Below are 22,274 nucleotides of genomic sequence, written 5' to 3'. Positions count from 1 at the left end.
AGTAACGCTAGCTGTTAGATGCTATTGGATTTATTACATGTATTAGAATTGTCTGTTTAGTAAATTAAGTCTGTTCATTTTAATTACACAGTGGCTCAGCAAAATGGAGTTCGGATGAGATATGGAACGGTATGGGTGGACATCAATGCTGCCGAACCGATGAGACCAGTTGATCCAAATCATAACTATCAGTTTGGTTTGATTTTAATAAAATAAAGTCAAACGGTTGAAAAATTGAACTGGACTGTATATGAGTTTGGTTTGGTTTGGTTTGGTTTTGAACTTTTATAAACTGACCTAAACCAAACCGGACGAATACTTGTATATTTATTTTTTTTACATTTTATTTTACATGTGTAATACTCTAATTTGATAATAATTATGGATGTTGAATTTGAAGTTGGATGTACCTTTTGAATTATTGATATTTGAATTGTAGGTATATTAGTTATTAAATTTGAAGTTATGGCATGTGGAATTTTAGGATGATTTGACACCTTAGAAAATGAAAAAAGTATGTAGTCGGTTGTGAATTTTTTGGTTGTAATTCGACTAACAATATTGAAAAAATGTAAAAGGAAAGAGAATTGGCTTAGATCCAAACTAGCCGAACCAAATTAAACCAAATCAAACTATTTGAAATTCATTTGGTTTGATTCAGTTTTCTCTATTATATCGTATTGATTTGGCTATAATTTTGAGGTGAAATCGATCCAATTTAGAACGAGAGTGTATAAATAATTGTAAAACAATTTTTGTTCAAATTGACTAAAGTTTTATATTCAGTTTTTAAAAGCCCTGCCAGTTCTGAGTAGTTTACTCAGTCAACGTAAAATTGAGTAGCTCTTGTTTGTACTTTAATATGGATGACATCTGAATATGGTTGTACTTTAATATCTTAACAAAAAAGGACTAAGAAACTAATTAACAAAGAGAGTCGTTAATTAGTAATGCAATAAAACAAAAGAGTAGATGATTCATATGAGTCATCAGATTGGGACTTTAATTATAGAAGTTAATTTGGGAATCTGCCAGGGGTAGAAGGGACTTCATCATACATAAAGCGGAAGAAAGCAGATTTAATTTCATCAATCCAAAGAAAGAGAAGAGAAGGCAAAACAAGAAAGAAAAAGAAAAGGAGCTGGTTTAATTGTTTTCTTTTGGAGAAAATCATGGCTGAGGCTGTTGTTACAATTGTTGCAGAAGGGATCAAGCCCCTCGTAGACTACATCATTCAGCAGGCGAATTTTTTGGGTGGAGTCAGCGATCAAGTTGAGGTTGCGCAAACTGAGCTACAGTTAATGTTGGGCTACCTGAAAGACGCAGATGCCAGACAAGGAGAGGATGAAGTAGTACGCATTTGGGTTGCAACCATTAGAGATGCTGCTTATGATTTGGAGGATGTGATTGAAACCTTTGTCTTGAAAATGGCTTCCAGGAGGAAAGGAAGTTTGAAGATTGTTCTGAAAAGGTTTGCTTGCATCTTAGAGAAGGATATCATCGTTACAAGACAGGGTGGGAAATTGAGAAGATTACAACCAAACTTTCGGCATTGAGATTGAGTTGCAAAGTTATAATATAAGAGAAACAAGGGGGAGTGGTGGAGGTGGCGGTTCTTTTGAGAGGCAACAAGAGATGAGGCTAACTTATCCCCATGTTATTGAACGCGAAGTTGTTGGGTTAGACGACGGCGTAAATATATTGGCTACGCAATTAGTGGATGAAGAAAAATGCAGTCGAGTTGTTTCTATATGGGGCATGGGCGGTTCCGGGAAAACCACAATTGCAAAACAGGTTTTTCATCATAGTAAAGTTCGACGAAGTTTTGATTGTTTTGCTTGGGTGTGCATATCTCAACAATGTCAAGGAATTGATGTTCTGGAAGAAATCTTAATTAAACTTACTTCCGCTACCAATGAGCAAAGAGAAGAAATTGAAAAAATGAAGAAGGATAGAGTAGCAGAGAAGCTTTGTATCATCCAAAGAGAAAGGAAATGCTTGGTTGTGCTTGATGACATTTGGACCCGTGATGCTTGGAACACTTTAAAAGCCGGATTTCCAATTAACCAGGAAACAAAGAGCCGAATATTACTCACCACACGCAACAAGGAAGTAGCCTCGCATGTAGACGAAAATGGTTTCCTCTACCAACCTCATGCATTGAATGATGATGAAAGCTGGGAATTATTTGAGAAGATAGCACTTTTTGGAAGGGATTATACAAGTACTTTCTTAATCCCACTCTTTTATCTTTAGATTTACCTATCAATTCCTAATAGAGATCATTAATGCTCAGTTTACACTGCATACATTTTATTTTCTATATCATATATTTTCTCCATTTCAAATATCATTCTACGGACTTCAAACTGTTTCCAATGTGTTACTTAGTTAAGGAGCACGAGAAAGTTATAGTGCCACAATCGTAATAGCACGGGGATGTTGATTACGTAGAATGTCATGTTCTGGTTTTATAGTGCTGCATATATAATTGCTGATCTAATAAACTTTGCTATTTTATTGCTTCTTTTTTACTTGCAGACTCTGAATCATATGCAAAGAAGGAAGAACTAGGGAAGAAGATGCTTCAACGTTGTGCAGGGTTGCCATTAGCAATCAGTGTGCTTGCAGGACTTTTAGCTAGAAAAGACACTGTTGAGGAATGGAATACGGTGCTTGAGAATGTTGATGCATATATAAGGAGAGGTACAATTCTTGAACGAGAATATAAAGGTCAAGAATATGAAGGTACATCATGGGTGTTGGCATTGAGTTATGATGACTTACCGTATCGCTTGAAACTTTGTTTTCTATATTTAGGCCTATTTCCTGAAGATTATGAGATACCAGTGAAAAGATTGACTAAATTGTGGGTGGCAGAAGGCCTATCATCAGCATCCACAGAAATTATGGAAGAAGTATCATACAGCTGCTTAATTGAGTTGGTGAATAGGTGCATGGTTCAAGTTGGAAAATACGGTTCAACTAAGAATGTTAAAACTTGTCGTCTCCATGATCTTATGCGAGACTTGTGTGTATTAAAGGCCAAAGAACAGAGCTTTCTTCATACTGTCAATGTTTCTGCAGTCACAGGAACCAAGGCAGCCCCAACCAGTAAGGTTCGAAAGCTTGCCATCTATTTGGACAAAGAAGTTGACAAATTAGTTCCCACAACAGATGAAAGAGATGGTCACCTCAGATCTCTTTTATACTTTGTCCCAACACAATTTTTCTGGAATAAAAGAGTAATGCGGTCAATATTTGAGGACTTTAAATTGCTTAGAGTATTGAAGTTTGAAGATATGCTAGGAGGAGTAGAGTTACCAAGTACGATTGGGAATCTAGTCCACTTAAGGTTTTTGAGTCTAAAGAACAGTAGAATAAAGAAATTGCGGTCATCAATAGCAAATTTGGTATGTTTGCATACTCTAGATATACGTTGTCGTATCTTGGTGAGGAGAATCCCAAATGTGATTAGGGACATGGAACAATTGAAACATTTATATTTACCTGCTTCTTATAACAGAGTAAGAGGTAAACTGGGATTGGCTACTCTTCCCCATTTGCAAACACTAGTCAATGTTTCAAGTAAGGATTGTGATTTGATTGATCTTGCTGAATTACGCTACCTCAGAAAACTGGTCGTAGAAGTACAGAGCTTAAAAAATCTTGAGGAGATGTTGAAGTCAACAAGCATTACATTTAACCGTCTTAGGTCTCTGTCTGTGCAATCTGATAATGAAGAAGTTTTAGTGAGGATGCCATTAAGTTGTCATCATATATTCAAGCTGCAATTAAAGGGGCCAATAAAAGAGTTGCCAGAGGGGCTCAAGAACTATCAGAACCTCACCAAGATATCGCTTTCTGAAACTCTTCTCAAGGATGACCAGATAGAAATACTAGAAAACCTGCCAAAGTTAAGAATGCTTTTCCTCGAAGGTTATACTTCAGTGCATATCAGGGCTTTTCCAAGAACACTTGTTTGCTCAGCAGGAGGCTTTCCTCATCTCGAATTCCTTTCCCTCCGTCAGTTGTGTAAACTGAAGGAGTGGAGGATGGAGAATGGAGCCATGTCTAGTCTCAGCAGGTTGCACATTGAACACTGCATAGATTTGACGTCAGTTCCAGATGGCCTTCAGTATATTACTACCCTCAAGGAATTGCACGTTAAACGGATGCCTTCTACATTCTGTGATAGGCTTCAGGAAGGAGGAGAGGATTTCTACAAAATCCAACATGTGCCTTCTGTTATGTTGTTTCAGATCTGGTAGAAGGGTACGATAATTATTTTCCTATGTTTCGTTCTTTTTTATTTATTTTCCCTTAGAACTAACTCTTCTTCGACTTTGTTCTTGAAGCACAGATGGCTGGCGGCCTTCGAAGTTACAGGGACTGTAAGGCTTGCAAAATTAGGTGAAAACTCTGTTGTTAACGAGTTAACTTATCTTCGATTCAGTATCTCAGAGGCTATCAATGTAAAATGTAACACTTAATTCATATGAAACGGGAAAAAAATGGATTTTGTTTCCTATGCGGACAAAAATGGATTTTGCTACCAACCATTGTTATTGAATGATGATGAAAGCTGGGAATTGTTTGAGAAGATGGCAATGTTTGGAATAGAAGATACAAGTATGTTCTCGCACAAACCTTTCATCTCTACTTTTCTTGTTTATTACATGATTTCCGTATGTCACTTTTCTTTTTTCCAAAAATTCACTCTTAAATTTATATGGTTTTGATTGAGTAAATAATTTAGGTCAGCAAGACCAAAGTAGTATTATTTTTATTTATTTTATTTTATTGAATTGATCAGATCCGAGCAAGGCAATGGATAGAAAAAGGTAACCTGTTTGTAAAGGTAATCTGGTTCTGCTGCTTAGTGTTGTTCGTGGTAATCTGGTAATCTGGTTGAGCGTATGAACATTAATGATTGGACTATCTTTTTCCTAGCAATCTTGCCATCTTGCCAAGGCCAAACAACTCACTTTTTTGGGAATTTACATTTTTCCTAGCAATCTTTTAGGGACACCCTTGTAAGGGACTCTGCATTGTATTTTACTAATACAAACCGTATATTTTGTATATATTCATTCAAAAATTACTTCTACAAAAAAAAAAATTAATAATAATAAATTTTTAAAAAAACACTTGAATCTGATATCATTTTACTACTCAATTAAAATATTGTAATTTAAGTACTTTCTTGAAACACCCTGTTCATTGATTTTGTCGGTCTCAATTAGATGCGTTAAGAATTTGCATAAATTTTTACAAAGATAATCTATGAATGAAAATGTGAAAAATAGAGGTTTTGGATCATTGTAATTTTTTTTTTTTTTAAAGGAAACCTTAAAGGGTGTCCCTCGAATATATTTAAAGGATCACTCAATAAAAGAGAACTTTATATATATAGCCGGCCTAACTTTTGGCCGGAGAATACATTAAAATGATGCCCTTCTTCTTTGTGTACAATCAATGTAGAATTTTATTTTTAACAAATCTTGTAGAGCTTTGATTAGTCTAGCTTTGCTTTCCAACACTCTGACAACTGTAATACTGTAAAGAGGATGATTCATTGCAAATATGCAAAGAAAAAATTATAGTTAAATACATGCAATAAAAAATACATATCTTTGATGACATGTATACGTAGCTCTAATTAAATTTATATTAGAATACTAGAGAAAGACTACTTGGTAAGTCTAATAACATACTTACAAAAACAAATACATATATAGAGTGGTTACGCACGAAATATATAAATTATACAACTTGCGCATTCCTCATGTGTTTGTTGATGGACCCTGAATGATGGTTGGTGGAACAAGTGGGACTTTCACAGCTAGTGATTACACAAAAAAACAAACTGCTAAATCTGATAAAGGTTTTGAATTGATGTCACGACTAACAGTGGCTTTTACTTAAAGGATAGAGTTATGGTAAATTATTTTAAGAGTTGACAATTGCTCATGTGCTTGTTAATTGGCCCTGAATGACGACGGTGGGTGTGGGATTTTGACAGCCAGTGATTACACAAATATTCAACTTTGAATAATGTTAATACTTAATCCCCGTTTTTTAATGCAGCTTGGAGAACTGGTGGATATTGCAATTTGTGATTCCTATATACACAATTGGTTCACTTTAATTGCTGACTTCTTATATATTATTTCATTAATCTAAAAGGCAGGAGAAGAAGAAGAAACACAAAAGTCTGCCTCAGTTGTTTTCGTTTCAAGAAAAGAAATATGGCCGATGCTGTTGTTTCAATTGTGCTCGAACGACTCACGGACTCTCATTGATGAATTGAAATTCTTGGGTGGAGTGAGCGATCAGGTTGAGATTGCACAATCCCAGTTACAATAGATGCAAGGCTACCTCAAAGATGCAGATTCAAGAAAAGGAGACTGTTGAAGTGAGTCTCTTAATTAATCAAGGAAATTTATTTCATTGATTAATTAAGGGATTTACTTTCCTATTTTTCATATAATTGATAAATCATTGTACAATTAGGAGATATTTTCCTAAATATTTACTGTATCTAATTCCTTATAAAGCCCACATGTAAACTCTTATATATACCTCCTTATGAAGAAGAATAAATTAAAACCTAAAGTATTCAAACCATATTTATATTTTAGCAGAGACAATATTGTATGCATTTGGGTCGCAAGTATTAAAGATGCCGCTTATGATCTGGACGATGCAACTTTTGTATTAAAAGTGGCTTCCAGGAGGAAGACAGTTACTTGCAGGACTTCTAGATAGAAAAGACACAGTTGATAAATGGACTGCGGTGCATAAGAATTTATGCATATATAAGAAGAGGGATAGACCTTGGGTCCAATTCCAGAGGTGAAGGATATGAAGGGGTATCATGGTGGTTGGAATTGAGTTACAACAATTTATCATATCACTTAAAACTATGCTTTCTGCACTTAGCACATTTTCCAGAAGATTATAAAACACTGATGAGTGTATTGACTAAACTATGGATGATTTTGTTAAACTAACCCACCTTAGAAATCTGCTGTCAGTTATAATTTTACATCCTTACTGAGGTTTTGGATAAAATGGTACGCTAAATTTTTTCTGTTTTTTTGTTTTTGTTTTTGTTTTTGTTTTTCTTATTTATTTTTCAAGGGAAAAAGAACTAAATCACTTGAAGGGAAAAGGAATTGTGGGCGTAGCTCGTCAAATTGTTTCTTTATGAGTTAGTATATGGTCATTGGTCATTGGGCTATCATTCTCCTGGCAATCAATTCCAAGGCCCAACAACTCACTTCTTTTGCCATTTTTACTTTCAACTTCGATTGTATGCATATTTGTTCTAAGAAATGTTATAACAAGAGCTTCTTATTACGTTAAATAAATTGATGCACATGGCTGATCAACACAGTGAAACACAGATTTAATCCAAATGCTTGAATTCAAGAACTTTTTAATACGCGAAACTCCGATATTTGAGACCTCTCTACTTGAACCGAGCTGATCGACACCATTTTTACTTGTAAAGTTTAATTGTATGTGGCTATTCTTTTAGAAAATAAAGTCACATATTTGTTCCCAAATGGGCAAATCGAAGTCATGAAACCAGTCAGTCTGCTGCAATATTAGGCATATGGGATAAATTCATATTCCTTACTTCCCCATTCCTAAATTCCTTGATTAATTCCTTATTAGTTTGTTGATATCCCACTCCTATTCCTTACTTTCCCATTCCTAAATTCATTGATTTCTTACTTGCCTAAATTCTTTGATTAATTCTTCAATTCCCCCATTCCTAAATTCTTTGATTCCTTACTTCCGCCATTACTAAAATTCCTTGATTCTTACTTCCCCCATTTACATTCCTTGATTCCTTCTTAGTCTATTGATATCCCATCCCTATTATGTGTGTTTCTCCCATTCCTAAATTCCTTGATTCTTTACTTCCCCATTCCTAAATTCCATGATAATTCCTTCTTAGTGTGTTGATATCCCATCCCTATTCCTTACTTCCCCATCTATTTGTTATACTATTGATAGGTAGAAAGATAAGAATAATTAAATATGTGACAGTGCAGCGACTTGGTTGACGGCACTTCCTATATAAACGGAACTGAGACTTCTCTATTGGTAAGATTATTCATTAAGTAATCTAAAAAACAGAAGAAGAAGAAGAAGAAGAAGAAAAGTTCTTTCAGCTGTTGTCGTTTGAATCCGGAAATATGGCGGATGCGGTTGTTTCCTTTGTGCTGGAACAGCTCACTGACTCTGTCATTCAGGAATTGAAATTCTTGGGTGGAGTGAGAGATCAGGTGAAGCTTGCACAAACCCAGCTACAATTGATGCGAGGCTACCTCAAAGATGCAGATTCAAGACAAGGAGAAAGTGAAGCAATACGCATTTGGGTGGCAAATATTAAAGATGCGGCTTATGATCTGGACGACGCCATCGAAACTTTTGTCTTAAAAATGGCTTCCAAGAGGAATGCAAGTCTTTTCAAAAGGATTGCTTACATCTGCGTAGGAGGAGTTTATCTTTACAAGATTGGCTCAGAAATCAAGAAAATTACTACCAAAATTTCAGAGTTGAGATCGAGCCTGCCACCAGGTGACCTAAGGGAGAGTGGAGGTGACACTTCTTTTCAGAGGCAACGAGAACGGAGGATAGCTTATCCTCATATTATCGAACCTCATGTGGTTGGGTTAGCCGGTGGAACGGAGATATTGGCTACGCATTTGATCAAAGAAAAAGGCCCCCGAGTTGTTTCTATTTGGGGGATGGGCGGGTTGGGTAAAACCACTCTTGCAAAACAAGTTTATCATCACGGTAAGGTTAAGCGTCATTTCGATTGTTTTGCCTGGGTGTGTATCTCTCAACAATGCCAGGGACGGGAGGTTTTGAAAGAAATTCTGACAAAACTCATTTCTCCTACCAATGAGCAAAGACAAAAAATTGCAGATCTGGGGAAGGATCAAATTGCAGAGTGGCTTTGGAATACGCAGAGAGAAAGGAAATGTTTGGTGGTGCTGGATGACATTTGGACCCGTGATGCGTGGAGGTCGTTGGAAGTGGGATTTCCAATGACTGAGGAAACTGAGAGTCGAATTTTACTCACTACTCGCAACAAAGAAGTCGCTTCGTATGTGGACAAAAATGGTTTCCTCTTCGAACCACAGCCGTTGAATGATGATGAAAGCTGGGAACTGTTTGAGAAGAGAGCAATGTTTGAAACGGAAGATACAAGTATGTTCTCACACAAACCTTTTATCTCTACTTTTCTCGTTTACCAATTCAATATTATAGAAAGAGTGCTGCTATTTTCACCCACCTGTCATATTTCCTCACCCACCTGTCATATTTCCTCACCCACCTTATATTAAAAAAAAATTTAAGACAAATTAGCCCATTTTGCACTGCATTTTTCTTTTTCAAAAAGCTACTCTTAAATTTATATCAATTTCAAAGTGTCAACTAACTTTTTCTCTACTCTAACAACGTCAAGAAATTCCGCCATAAGATATTCAAAACTTTTCCCCTATAAATCTATTGAAATCACAAGGCCTCTACATGAAGATAGTAGTTTTATTATCACAATTTTTATTTTCAGGAAATATACTCCTTAAAATCTATACTGTAGAAAATCTACACTTAAGATACATATAATATACCTAAACAAAAGGTCAAAATGAAGAACGCAAGTGCATAAATGAAACAAAAAGGAATGAGCAGAAATAGAAAATTGTGTTACCTTAACAATAAAACAAAAATTAGTATACCTACATATATGTAGAAAACTATAATAAATCGTATTCCACTTTGTTAGGTAGCCTACGACACTCGAACCTATTTGATAGGTAGATAAACACCTTCCACTTAGGTACCCATATAACATACCAACAAAGGTGAAAAACTTAGCACATAATACACCTACAATATTGGGTGAAAATATTAATTAAACTAACAAACATAGACTGAAAACAAAAACAAAAACAAAACAAAATTTATATGCAAACATGTATAATCAACAAAGTCAAAGAATCCACCGATAACGAAAATAATCAAACACCAAACATTGCCTTTGTATTAGACAACTACTACCTACTATTGCAGCAAACATAATCAAAGTGAATCCATGTAAGATGTAGGTTAGGACTCATCATCAATTGGATGGCTTATGTAGATTAGTAATCACATACCACTCTATAACGTATAGACAACAAACACAAATATCTCTCACAATCAAGGTATCCATATCCATGTCCATAGAGGGTTTTGGTGTTGAGAAAGAAGAAGAAGAAAAATAATGAGACTTTTACGAAAAGAATAATATGGCATGATTTTCTCATTTACTATTTCGATTTTTACTTAATTAATTAGGCATACCTAGAATAATATGGCGTTGACAAAATTAACATTTGTAGAAAATGGATAAAGTTTTTTATTTATTTTACTTTAAATTCAAAATTGGAACCAAAAAAAGGAAATGGTTATTGTGAGATAAATTGTGTAAGTTATATGTCATTAATTCATTAAAAAAATGGATAAAGTTTTTTATTTATTTTATTTTAAATTTGGTAAGAAGAGATAACCAAGAGTATTATTGCGGGTAAAATGGGTCTAAATTGATTCTAAATAAATTTTTCCCAATGAATACTTGACATTTTGGGTTTATAGCTATTTTTCTTTTTCGTTTTTTAACAAACTGATTTACTTCAAATTATATATTGTTTTCTAATAGATATCTTTATTTTTCTATAAGAAACTCTGTAGTTCATGTTCATACGTTTTATTGGTAGAGATTTCTATAAGAAACTAATTTAATCTAATGGTATTTTACTTTATTTTATTTATTTTGATTATCAGATCTGGTTTCGAGAATTTACCATATACCCCAGACTCGGGGTATGACATTCTTCAATAAAATAAACTCATACAGTTGTAGCCAAAAGAAAAATCAGAAACACATATATATGTGTGTGTGTTCTAGAGTGAAAATAATTTAAGCAAGGGAATGATAGACTGGCATATATAATTTGTTTTGTATACTTTTCGTACAATTGAACATGTGAGGTTAATTAATCTGGTCTTAATATTGTTCTTCAGACCATAAAATTTATGAACAAAAGAAAGAGCTAGGAACAGAGATGCTTCAAAATTGCAAAGGTTTGCCATTAGCCATCACGGTGCTTGCAGGACTGCTAGCTAGAAAAGACACAGTTGATGAGTGGAATACTGTCCATAAGAATGTTTATGCATATATAAGAAGAGGCACAGACCTTGGGCCCGATTACAAAGGTGAAGGATATGAAGGGGTATCATGGTTATTGGAATTGAGTTACGATAACTTACCATATTACTTAAAACTATGTTTTCTCTACTTAGCCCATTTTCCAGAAGATTATGAAATACCAGTGGGTACACTGACTAAACTATGGATGGCAGAAGGTTTTATGTCATCAGCATCAGCGGAAGTAATGGAAGATGTATCATATATGTGCTTAAGTGAGTTGGTGGGCAGGTGTATGGTTCAAGTTGGAAAACATGGTTCAAGAAAGAAAATCAAGACTTGTCATCTCCATGATCTTATGCGAGACTTATGCATGTTAAAGGCAAAAGAGGGGAACTTTCTCCATATTATCAATTATTCTGCAGCTGTGGAGACCAATGAAACACCAAACGGTAGAGTTCGAAGACTTGCCATCTATTTGGACAAAACGGTTGATACATATGGTCCAGAGAAAGATGAAAATTATGGACATATTAGGTCTTTGTTATACTTTGTCCCAGAATACTACTTCATGAACTCAAAGGCATTATGGTCGGTATTCAAGTACTTCACATTATTTGGAGTTCTGAAGTTTGAAGGTCTGAGTGTTAGGTCTCTATTCAAGAACTTCACATTACTTAGAGTTCTGAAGTTTGAAGGTATGAGTGTTGGAAAACACAAATTACCTAGTGAAATTGGGAATCTAGTGCACTTAAGGTTTTTAAGTGTGAAGGATAGTGATATTCGAGCGATACCATCATCTATAGCAACTTTGGTATGTTTGCAGACTCTAGATTTACGTACAATGTGGGGGACTGAAATTCCAAATGGAAACGTGTTTTCCAAGATGGAAAAATTGAGACATATATACTTACCCAAATATCACAGTGCAAGACGTCTGTTATTTGCTACTGAGGTAGTGAATTTGCACACGGTAGTCAATATATATATTCAGGCATCATCTGATCTAGATGATTTTGTTAAACTAACCAACCTTAGAAAATTGGGAGTTATCACATTTGACGGAGGGGAAAAAAAGGAGAAAGGGACAAACATCATATTTAAGCACCTCCAGTCTCTATCGGTGGACTCCACATTGTTCTCTGGTGGATTGTTCTCTGGTACGTCCACGTTTTTACCAATACCATGGAACATAGTATTAAGCTGTCCTAATATATACAAGCTGCGACTACGCGGAGAAATCGCTGAGTTACCAGAAGACCTCATGTGCCTTACGAACCTCACCAAGCTTACACTGAGAGAATTTGGTAATCTCAAGGACGACCACATAAAAGTATTTGAGAAGCTGCCAAGCTTGAGAATGCTTTCTGCTAGTTGCGGGAATTTTCCGGAATTTCTTGTTTGCTCAAAGGGAGGCTTTCCATTTCTCGAATTTCTTTCTCTTCATTTGGTGGAGGAGTTAAAAGAATGGAAGGTGGAGAAAGGAGCCATGCCTAGTCTCTGCAGATTGCACATTGATCATTGCTTAGTTTTGGAGGCAGTTCCTGATGGGCTCCAATATATTACTTCCCTCAAGGAATTAACCATCAAATCGATGCTTCCAGAATTCTGTAGCCGGCTTCGGGAAGGAGGAGAAGATTTTTACAAAATCCAACATGTGCAGTCTGTTATAATTTCATATGATTAATGAGGTTTTATATAAAATGGTACGCTAAATTTTTTCTCTGTTTTGTTTTTTTTTGTTTTTTTTTTTTTGTTGTTTTCTTATTTCTTTTTCAAGGAAAAAAGAACTAATTGTTTCTCTCCTCTTTTCACTTGAAGGGAAAAAGAATTGTGGGCCCAGCTCGTCAATGTAGTAAACATGTAATCTCGTCAAATTAGGTGACTGTTGTAAAAGTCTTGGTGTGGAGCCCACTAACTATTCATTACTGTTCATTACTGTTCATTTGGCGACTTTGATAGAGTTTGTCTGTCACGGGTGAACAGTGATTACTGTTCATTACTGTTCATTTGGCGGCTTTGATAGAGTTTGTCTGTCACGGGTGAACAGTGATGAATAGTGATTATTTCAGCCTATAAATAAGAAGAGTAACGGAAAGAAGAAGAAGAGAAAAAAAAAGAGAAAGGAAGAGAAAGAAAGGAAAGAGAAAAGAGAAAGCAGAGAGAAATTCTCCTAGAGAGAAAATTCAGTGAGCCACATATGTTGTAAACACTAAAGTTGTAGCCATATTATTTTATAGTGAAAGGTTACTGCTGCTGCTCTCCGAGGACGTAGGCATAGCCGAACCTCGTTAAAAGCTGTGTCTTATCTATTTTACGTACAGCTCAATATCCGCATATATTCCAGGTTATTTTATAACACGTTATCAGCACGATAGTCTCTCCTTTTATTTCTGAAATTTTTCCAACTCAACACTATATAATATACTATATCTATCTGCTTCTCTATTACTAACCATTAACAAAAATGGACCCTTGGTAATACTAAACATATTATCAGTGGGAGACCGTTACTAATACTAACTTTTCTTATTTTATTCGGTGGTGGTTTTAACCCCACATTTAATTTTATTTATGGTATGGTGTAGGCTTATTACCCATACGGCAATATTTATTTAAAGGGTGGTGCGGGTTTATCGTCCACGCCTTTACTTTTATTTAAATGAATGGAGCAGAATTAGTGCCCATACAAGCACATTTACTTTACCGCACATTTACTAACCATTAACAAAAATGGACCCTTGGTAATACTAAACATATTATCAGTGGGAGACCGTTACTAATACTAACTTTTCTTATTTTATTCGGTGGTGGTTTTAACCCCACATTTAATTTTATTTAAGGTATGGTGCGGGTTTATCGTCCATACCAGCAAATTCATAACACTTTACTTTTATCATCAATTAATATACCTGAATAATGTGGACCTGAAATTCCTATTAATAAGTGGCTTAATATTCAATTAATATACCTGAATAATGAGGACCTGAAATTCCTATTAATAAGTGGCTTAATATTCCAGATCTCGAGCCTAAAGTTTTGGATGGCAAATTTGGCAAAACTAGAGTTTGCTGCCTTGGACCTTTCCGGGGACAACTATTTATCATGGGTCCTGGATGCCAAAATTCATCTACGAGCCAATGGCCTCGGACAAACAATTGTAGATGAGAATGATGCTTCGCCTGAAGAGAATGCGAAGGCCATGATTTTTCTTCGCCGCCACATCCATGAAGCGCTGAAGAGCGAATATGTGGTGGTCGATGAACCGTTGGTTCTGTGGAAAGCTATAGGTGAAAGATACGATCACCAGAAGACGATGACTCTCCCAAGAGCTAGATACGAATGGACCCACTTGAGATTTCAAGATTTCAAGTCAGTGTCCGAGTATAACTCTGCTATGCACAGAATTACCTCATTAATGAGGCTATGTGGGGAAAATATATCTGAGGAGGATATGCTCGAAAAAACTCTGAGCACTTTTCATGCTTCAAATGTCCTCCTTCAACAGCAATACAGACATAGCAGTTTCAAGAAGTACTCGGAACTTGTATCTTGCCTCTTGTTAGCTGAGCAGAATAATGAGCTCTTATTAAAGAATCACCGATCTCGCCCATCGGGCTCAGCACCACTTCCTGAAATAAATGCTGCATCTCAGGAAGTGAATGCCACTTCATCTCGTGGCAGTATCCACAGACGTGGGCGAGGGGGCAAGCGTGGCCACTGGCAAGGAAGTAGAAAAAATCATGGTGCTCGTTCAGAGGGTTTAGGTCCAAGGAGCGGTCCATCCATGAATGGCAAAAATGCATCCCGTAATAAGGGAAAGGCACAGATGAGCCATGTGCCTAGAAATGTTGAAAGCCCTTGTCACAGATGTGGTGCAAGGGGACATTGGATGCGCGCATCTCGTACGCCCAGGCATTTGGCGGATCTCTATCAAGCTTCACTTAAGAACAGGAAAGTGGAGATAAATTATATTGATCATGCTCCGCCAGCCACAGATGGCTCATCAGAAATATCACGTAAGCTAAACAAGACGCATCTAGATGTTTCTGATTTTGTTACTGAAAAAGGGAATGAAGGTTATGAGTCCGAATTAGATTAAATTCCTTAATGTACTATTTGTATTAGCTGAAGTGTTGTTTAAATTTCAATCCAATAAAAGTGGTAATGTTGTCTTCTTTATTAAGTCCGAATTAGATTAAATTCCTTAATGTACTATTTGTATTAGCTGAAGTGTTAAAAGTGGTAATGTTGTCTTCTTTATATATTCCAGCTCATTTTACTTATTTGGTGGCATGGATGTAAAATATGGATGCCCTCAAAACAAAGGCTATGGCAGAGATATTTGTCTCGCAGACAGCGCAACTACTCATACGATCTTTCAAGATCGGAAGTATTTCTCAAAATTAATACTTACAAAAGCAAAGGTAACAACCATATCAGGTCCTGCAGATCTGATCGAAGGTTCAGGAATAGCCCAAATTATGTTACCAAATGGAACAATATTGTCCATTCCAGATGCTTTGTATTCATCTAACTCCAGAAGGAATCTGTTGAGTTTCAAAGATATACGTTTGAATGGCTACCATGTTGAAACAAAGAACGAGGAAAACATGGAATATCTTTGTATTACCTCCAGTGATACCCAAAAGCGTATACTGGAAAAGCTTTGTGAGCTCTCATCAGGGTTGTATTACACAACCATACGGACAATTGAGGCACATAGTGTCATGGACCAAGAGTCTACTGACTCAAATGCTTTTAAGCTTTGGCATGACAGATTGGGTCATCCTGGATCCACCATGATGCGCAGGATCATCACCAACTCTAAAGGACATCCCTTGTTGACTAAACACATTATGTTATCAAGCGACATCTTTTGCCAAGCTTGTTCACAAGGGAAGTTGGTGATCAGACCATCACAACCAAAGGTAGATGTTGAGTCTCCATCATTTTTGCAGAGAATTCAAGGGGACATTTGTGGACCCATTCATCCCCCATGTGGACCATTTCGGTACTTTATGGTCTTGGTGGACGCATCTACCCGATGGTCACATGTTTGTCTTTTATCTACTCGGAATATGACATTTGCTAGGCTTTTGGCTCAGATAATTAAATTACGAGCCCAATTCCCAGATTATCCCATTAAGTCAATCAGACTCGATAATGCTGGTGAATTTACATCTCAGACTTTTGATGACTACTGCATGTCATTAGGCATTGATATTGAACATCCTGTTCCCCATGTGCATACTCAAAATGGCTTGGCAGAAGCTTTAATTAAACGCCTTCAATTGATAGCATGCACTTTGCTAATGAAAACAAAGTTGCCAGTTTCTGCTTGGGGATATGCCATTTTACATGCAGCATCGGTTGTGCGATTGAGGCCAGTCGCCAATAATCAAGGTTCTCCAATACAACTCGTATTGGAAAATCAACCAAACATTTCACATTTAAGAATTTTTGGGTGTGCGGTATATGTGCCTATTGCACCATCGCAACGTACTAAGATGGGCCCTCAACGCAGATTGGGAATTTATGTTGGTGTTGATTCACCATCTATCATCAGATACTTGGAACCCCTGACGGGTGATATTTTTACCGCACGATTTGCGGATTGTGATTTTGATGAGACAATCTTCCCACCTTTAGGTGGAGAAAAATCTGTGTCTAAAGAACAAGGCAAACTCATTCCTGAAAAACGACATGAATTATCCTGGAATGTATCCACATTGTCTCATCTCGATCCTCATACTGTTCAACGCGAAAACGAAGTGAGAAGGATCGTTCACCTCCAAAGTATTGCAAATCAGATGCCAGATGCATTTAATGATGCAGCAAAGGTGACGAAATCTCATATCCCAGCTGCAAATGCACCCGCACGGATTGATGTCCATAATGGACAAAGCAATGTGCCAGCAAATGGTTCATCTGCTGCACGCCTAAAACGTGGCAGACCACTAGGCTCAAAGGATTCAGTTCCTCGAAAGAGGAAGTTGATGAACAAAATGAATCCAAATGAAATAAATAGAGAGCCCACAATTCATAATTCAAATGCCCCCAAAGAGGGACAGGTACTTCTTGACAAGGAAAACGTCATTGGTGAAACAAGTGCCCCTGGAGTGGCAACCGTACCTGAAAGTCAAGAAATCTCCATAAATTATACGTCCACTAATGAATTGTGGAGTAGAAATGAGATGATCATCGATGATATATTTGCATTCTCAGTGGCTGCTGAAATCATAAAAGATGATGATATTGAACCACGCTCTATTAATGAATGTACACAGAGGCAAGATTGGCCCAAGTGGAAGGATCCAATCCAGGCAGAATTAAATTCTTTGGAAAAGAGGAGTGTTTTTGGACATATTAGTCCAACTCCACCCAATGTGAACCCTGTAGGTTACAAGTGGGTATTTACAAGAAAGCGCAATGAGAAAAATGAGATCTCAAGGTATAAAGCGCGACTCGTTGCGCAAGGTTTTTCACAAAGGCCTGGAATTGATTATGTGGAAACGTATTCTCCAGTAATGGACACAATTACATTCCGTTACCTAATAAGTTTGGCGGTTTCAGAAAAACTTGAAATGAGACTCATGGATGTCATTACCGCATATTTGTATAGAGAATTGGATACAGATATATACATGAAAGTTCCAGAAGGATTCAGGTTGCCTGAAGCAGCCAGAAACAAACCACGGGGCATGTTCTCAGTTAAATTGAGAAGATCATTATATGGGCTAAAACAATCTGGACGAATGTGGTACAATCGTCTCAGTAAGTATTTACTGAAGGAAGGATACACAAATGATCCTGTTTGCCCATGTGTGTTTATTAAGAAATCAAAGTCTGGATTTGCGATAGTGGCAGTATATGTCGACGACATGAATCTAATTGGAACTTCTGCAGAGCTTCAAAAGACTGTTGATTATCTCAAACGTGAGTTTGAGATGAAGGATCTTGGAAAGACAAAATATTGTCTTGGCTTGCAGATTGAGCACAGTGCTAATGGAATTTTGGTGCATCAATCAACTTATACTGAGAAAGTATTGAAACGGTTTGGCATGGATAAAGCCCATCCACTTAGCACTCCAATGGTCGTTCGATCGCTTGACACTAAGAAAGACCCATATCGTCCAAAAGGGAATGACGAAATGGTCCTTGGTCCAAAAGTACCATATCTTAGTGCAATAGGGGCTTTATTGTACCTAGCACAATGTACCAGACCAGACATATCATTTTCAGTAAATCTGTTAGCAAGGTACAGTTCTGCTCCAACAAGGCGACACTGGACCGGCATCAAACATGTTCTACGATACCTTCGTGGGACAACAGACATGGGGTTATTCTATTCCAGTGAATCGACCAACGCCCAGAGTATTATTGGTTATGCTGATGCAGGATATCTTTCTGATCCACATCAAGGACGATCACAGACTGGGTATGTATTTACATGTGGAGGAACTGCGATCTCATGGCGCTCAACAAAACAAACATTAGTGGCCACATCTTCCAATCACTCAGAAATACTTGCCCTCCATGAAGCCAGTCGTGAATGCGTTTGGTTAAGATCGGTAATCCATCACATCCGAAGCACATGTGCCCTACCCTCAACAACAGACACTCCAACAATTCTGAATGAGGACAATGCAGCTTGTATTGCTCAGATCACAGGAGGATATGTCAAGGGTGACAGGACCAAACACATATCACCAAAGTTTTTCTATACATATGAGCTCCAGAAGAGTCAAGAAATCAAAGTCAGACAAATCCGCTCAAGTGATAACCTGGCAGATCTCTTCACTAAATCATTGCCGAAATATACATTCCAAAAGTTAGTACATGGCATCGGATTACGACAACTCTGCAAGCAATCAAGTTGGAGCATGCAAAATCAGGGGGAGCATTCAAGAGTCCTCTAACATAGGACATATGCACGTTGTACTCTTTTTCCTTCGCTTAGATTTTCCCACTGGGTTTTTTCCAAGCAAGGTTTTAATGAGGCAACCAATCTAGGGACATGTGGTCTCCAAGAGGGAGTGTTGTAAAAGTCTTGGTGTGGAGCCCACTAACTATTCATTACTGTTCATTACTGTTCATTTGGCGGCTTTGATAGAGTTTGTCTGTCACGGGTGAACAGTGATTACTGTTCATTACTGTTCATTTGGCGGCTTTGATAGAGTTTGTCTGTCACGGGTGAACAGTGATGAATAGTGATGAATAGTGATTATTTCAGCCTATAAATAAGAAGAGTAACGGAAAGAAGAAGAAGAGAAAAAAAAAGAGAAAGGAAGAGAAAGAAAGGAAAGGAAAGAGAAAAGAGAAAGCAGAGAGAAATTCTCCTAGAGAGAAAATTCAGTGAGCCACATATGTTGTAAACACTAAAGTTGTAGCCATATTATTTTATAGTGAAAGGTTACTGCTGCTGCTCTCCGAGGACGTAGGCATAGCCGAACCTCGTTAAAAGCTGTGTCTTATCTATTTTACGTACAGCTCAATATCCGCATATATTCCAGGTTATTTTATAACAGTGACAAGTCTGTTTCTTTTTAATGAGTAAATAATTAAACTAGTCAGCAGCAGCACACATTTATTATATCTAAACTAGTATTTTATTTTAGTTTATGGTCATTGGTCAATCGGCAAGGATGCCTCTGGGGAATCTGCGGTGGATGGGATGAGAATGCCTGCTATCATTTAACTGGCAATCAATTCCGGGGCCCCAACAACTCACTTCTCTCTGAATTTTACATTTTCTTTTACCATTTTTACTTGTGACTTTGATTTGTATGCGGCTCGCTATTCTTTGAGCAAAGGGCATGTTTGGTACCCTCACTTTTAGATTGAGTTAAATAACACTTGAAAATTCATGTTTGGTAAGAGGAGGACTAACTTAAATGAAATTAAATAGTCTAACAGTAAAAAATTTGCCTCACACGCTCGTTCAATATAACGAGCTTGAAACATGGCTGCCAAAATAGCGAGCTTGCTAAACAGAGCAAGCGAGTCCGACGATAACCAACTTCTTCTTCTTCACCTAGAATTGTCACCACCATATCACCACAGACAGTTGTCAAACCCAGTCACTCAAACCATCCTCCACCAATTCAAACTGAGCCGCTTGAATCAACCACCACCAATTCAAACCAACCCACTCAAATCAACCACCACCAATTCAAATCCAGTGAAACCAAAACCAAATTCAACCACCAATGTCAAACCCAATTGAACCCTCTGAAAAGTCATCAACCATCGACCATGGCTCAATGAAATCAGATGGAGATTTGTGACTTCAAAGGAGATGAAAATCTATGACTTCAAAGGAGAATAAGAGAGAGAAAATGATGAGGAGGCAGAGAAAGGTTGGGAGGGGGAGATAGAAAAGGAGAGAGAAGGAGAAGGATATCATTGTATCAATATTGGAGGAAAAAAAAAAAAAGAACCAGAGAGTGAGATCGGGAGGAAGAGAGAAAAAAGAAAAAAGAAAGGGGGCCTGAGAAGGAAGAAGAAAAAAAAAAAGGAAGAAAAAGTAGAAAAAGTAGAAAAAAGAAGAAAGACATGAGATAAAGATAGTTTTAGCTTTTAAAAATATTATAATTTTTTTATTTAATAAATCATACATTTTTCGTTGGTTTCTTTGTAGCATTTACTTAGTTTTAGGTCAAAATCCCTAATGAATTTTAAATATTTAAATAATTGTTTTAATCTGACACAGCACCAAACATAGGTCTTCACTATTTTTACAATCCAGCTTCTTAGTTCGACGCAGCACCAAACGTAGGTCAGTACTTAATCCAGCTTAAGTCAATCCGAGCTAATCTAAGACAGTCCCAGAATTTAGTCCAATCCATAATAATCTAGTGTACCAAACGACCCCGAAATAGCATATTTGCTCCAAGAAATGTTATAACAACAGTCTCTTAGAGCATCTCCAAGGGAGATGTCAAATACCAAACATCAAATTTAAATTTGATGGCTGATGTGGCAATTTGACATCCTACATAATTTTACACCCCACCCGATATGTCAAATTAAAATATTATTTTATTATATTAGTGTTGATTTATTTATTACTTTCTTAAATGAATGTATTTTTATATTTGAGTATTAAGAGTAATTCATTAATCAAGTCAAAATACTTATAAATTAATTATAAATGTAACATAAATACAATTAAACAAAAAAAAATCATCCATCTCCACGTTGGTTGATGAAAAGAACATAAAAAAGATCAACATAAATTTTCAACGGTAAAAAAATCAATAATATATATAGTAGTGTCAAGTGACGATAACAAAGGAAAAGAATTAAAAAGAAAAATAATAATGAAAGCATATAATGACAGTAGATACATGAAATAATAACAAGAAGAAAAAAAATATAGATAAGTATTAAATGAAATGATAAAGCCACAACCAGATGCACAAAAAAATAATAAATTAATCAAAAGATGTCTCTAGCACTTGACGGCAACTTTGACAGCAAAGGCTTCATACGCCATTCCACGTAGACTATAGCAGTTCGGTTGGAGTAAATTTCAGCTATTATTTTTATCCGTTAAAAGCGCCACATAAGATTTGACATCTTCAAAAATTGGAATAACTCGTATGCTATTTCCAACACATGTCTTGTTCATTTTCGAGTACGCTACTCGTAGGCTACATTTCTTGGAACAAATATGCTATTTTTGAGTACATTAACACTATACACGTATGATCTATCCATTGTACAAAGGCAATCAACCATTTGTTGATAACACTTGGGCTTTTCAATTTTGCATTCATTCTCCCTAATGTATCATTTTTCTCAAAATACCAAATAAATTTAATCCTTCCATCTTTTAACAAGAAAATGAAACTGAAAATAAAGATACAGAAATATTACTACTTTTAAACCAACGTGTACACAAAAGAAACAAATAATTAGGTTTTGACAACACAAAATGTAGAAATTGGATTTTGACAACGCATGAACGAGTTAGGACAGGGTTGCAATAATATGGCAATTGAAAGCACAAGCTACAGAAAAAATTAGACAGTAACCATGTGGAACACAC

The 22,274-nt window shown here is 36.5% G+C and overlaps 1 protein-coding gene and 1 pseudogene across 1 annotated transcript; both read left to right on the top strand.

Annotated features, from left to right (window-relative positions):
* LOC18786990 lies at positions 1,054 to 5,122 on the top strand (annotated as a pseudogene).
* On the top strand, positions 8,163 to 13,187 carry LOC18786531 (putative disease resistance protein At1g50180). Its single transcript, XM_007220387.2, has 2 exons — positions 8,163 to 9,234; positions 11,095 to 13,187. Exons 1-2 carry the CDS (start codon positions 8,214 to 8,216, stop codon positions 12,903 to 12,905), a joined length of 2,832 nt encoding a protein of 943 aa, XP_007220449.1. The 5' UTR covers positions 8,163 to 8,213; the 3' UTR covers positions 12,906 to 13,187.

Source organism: Prunus persica, chromosome G2 (assembly GCF_000346465.2).
Source record: "Prunus persica cultivar Lovell chromosome G2, Prunus_persica_NCBIv2, whole genome shotgun sequence".
Classification (NCBI taxonomy): domain Eukaryota; kingdom Viridiplantae; phylum Streptophyta; class Magnoliopsida; order Rosales; family Rosaceae; genus Prunus; species Prunus persica.
The sequence above is the reverse complement of the archived record's forward strand: the minus strand, read 5'-3'. Positions and strand labels throughout refer to the sequence as shown.

Bases quoted from the DNA above. Each gene is read 5' to 3' on its own strand.
- LOC18786531 (XM_007220387.2), top strand. From the start codon at position 8,214: ATGGCGGATGCGGTTGTTTCCTTTGTGCTGGAACAGCTCACTGACTCT. The intron at 9,235-11,094 runs GTATGTTCTCAC...ATTGTTCTTCAG, and splicing joins GTTTGAAACGGAAGATACAA to ACCATAAAATTTATGAACAA.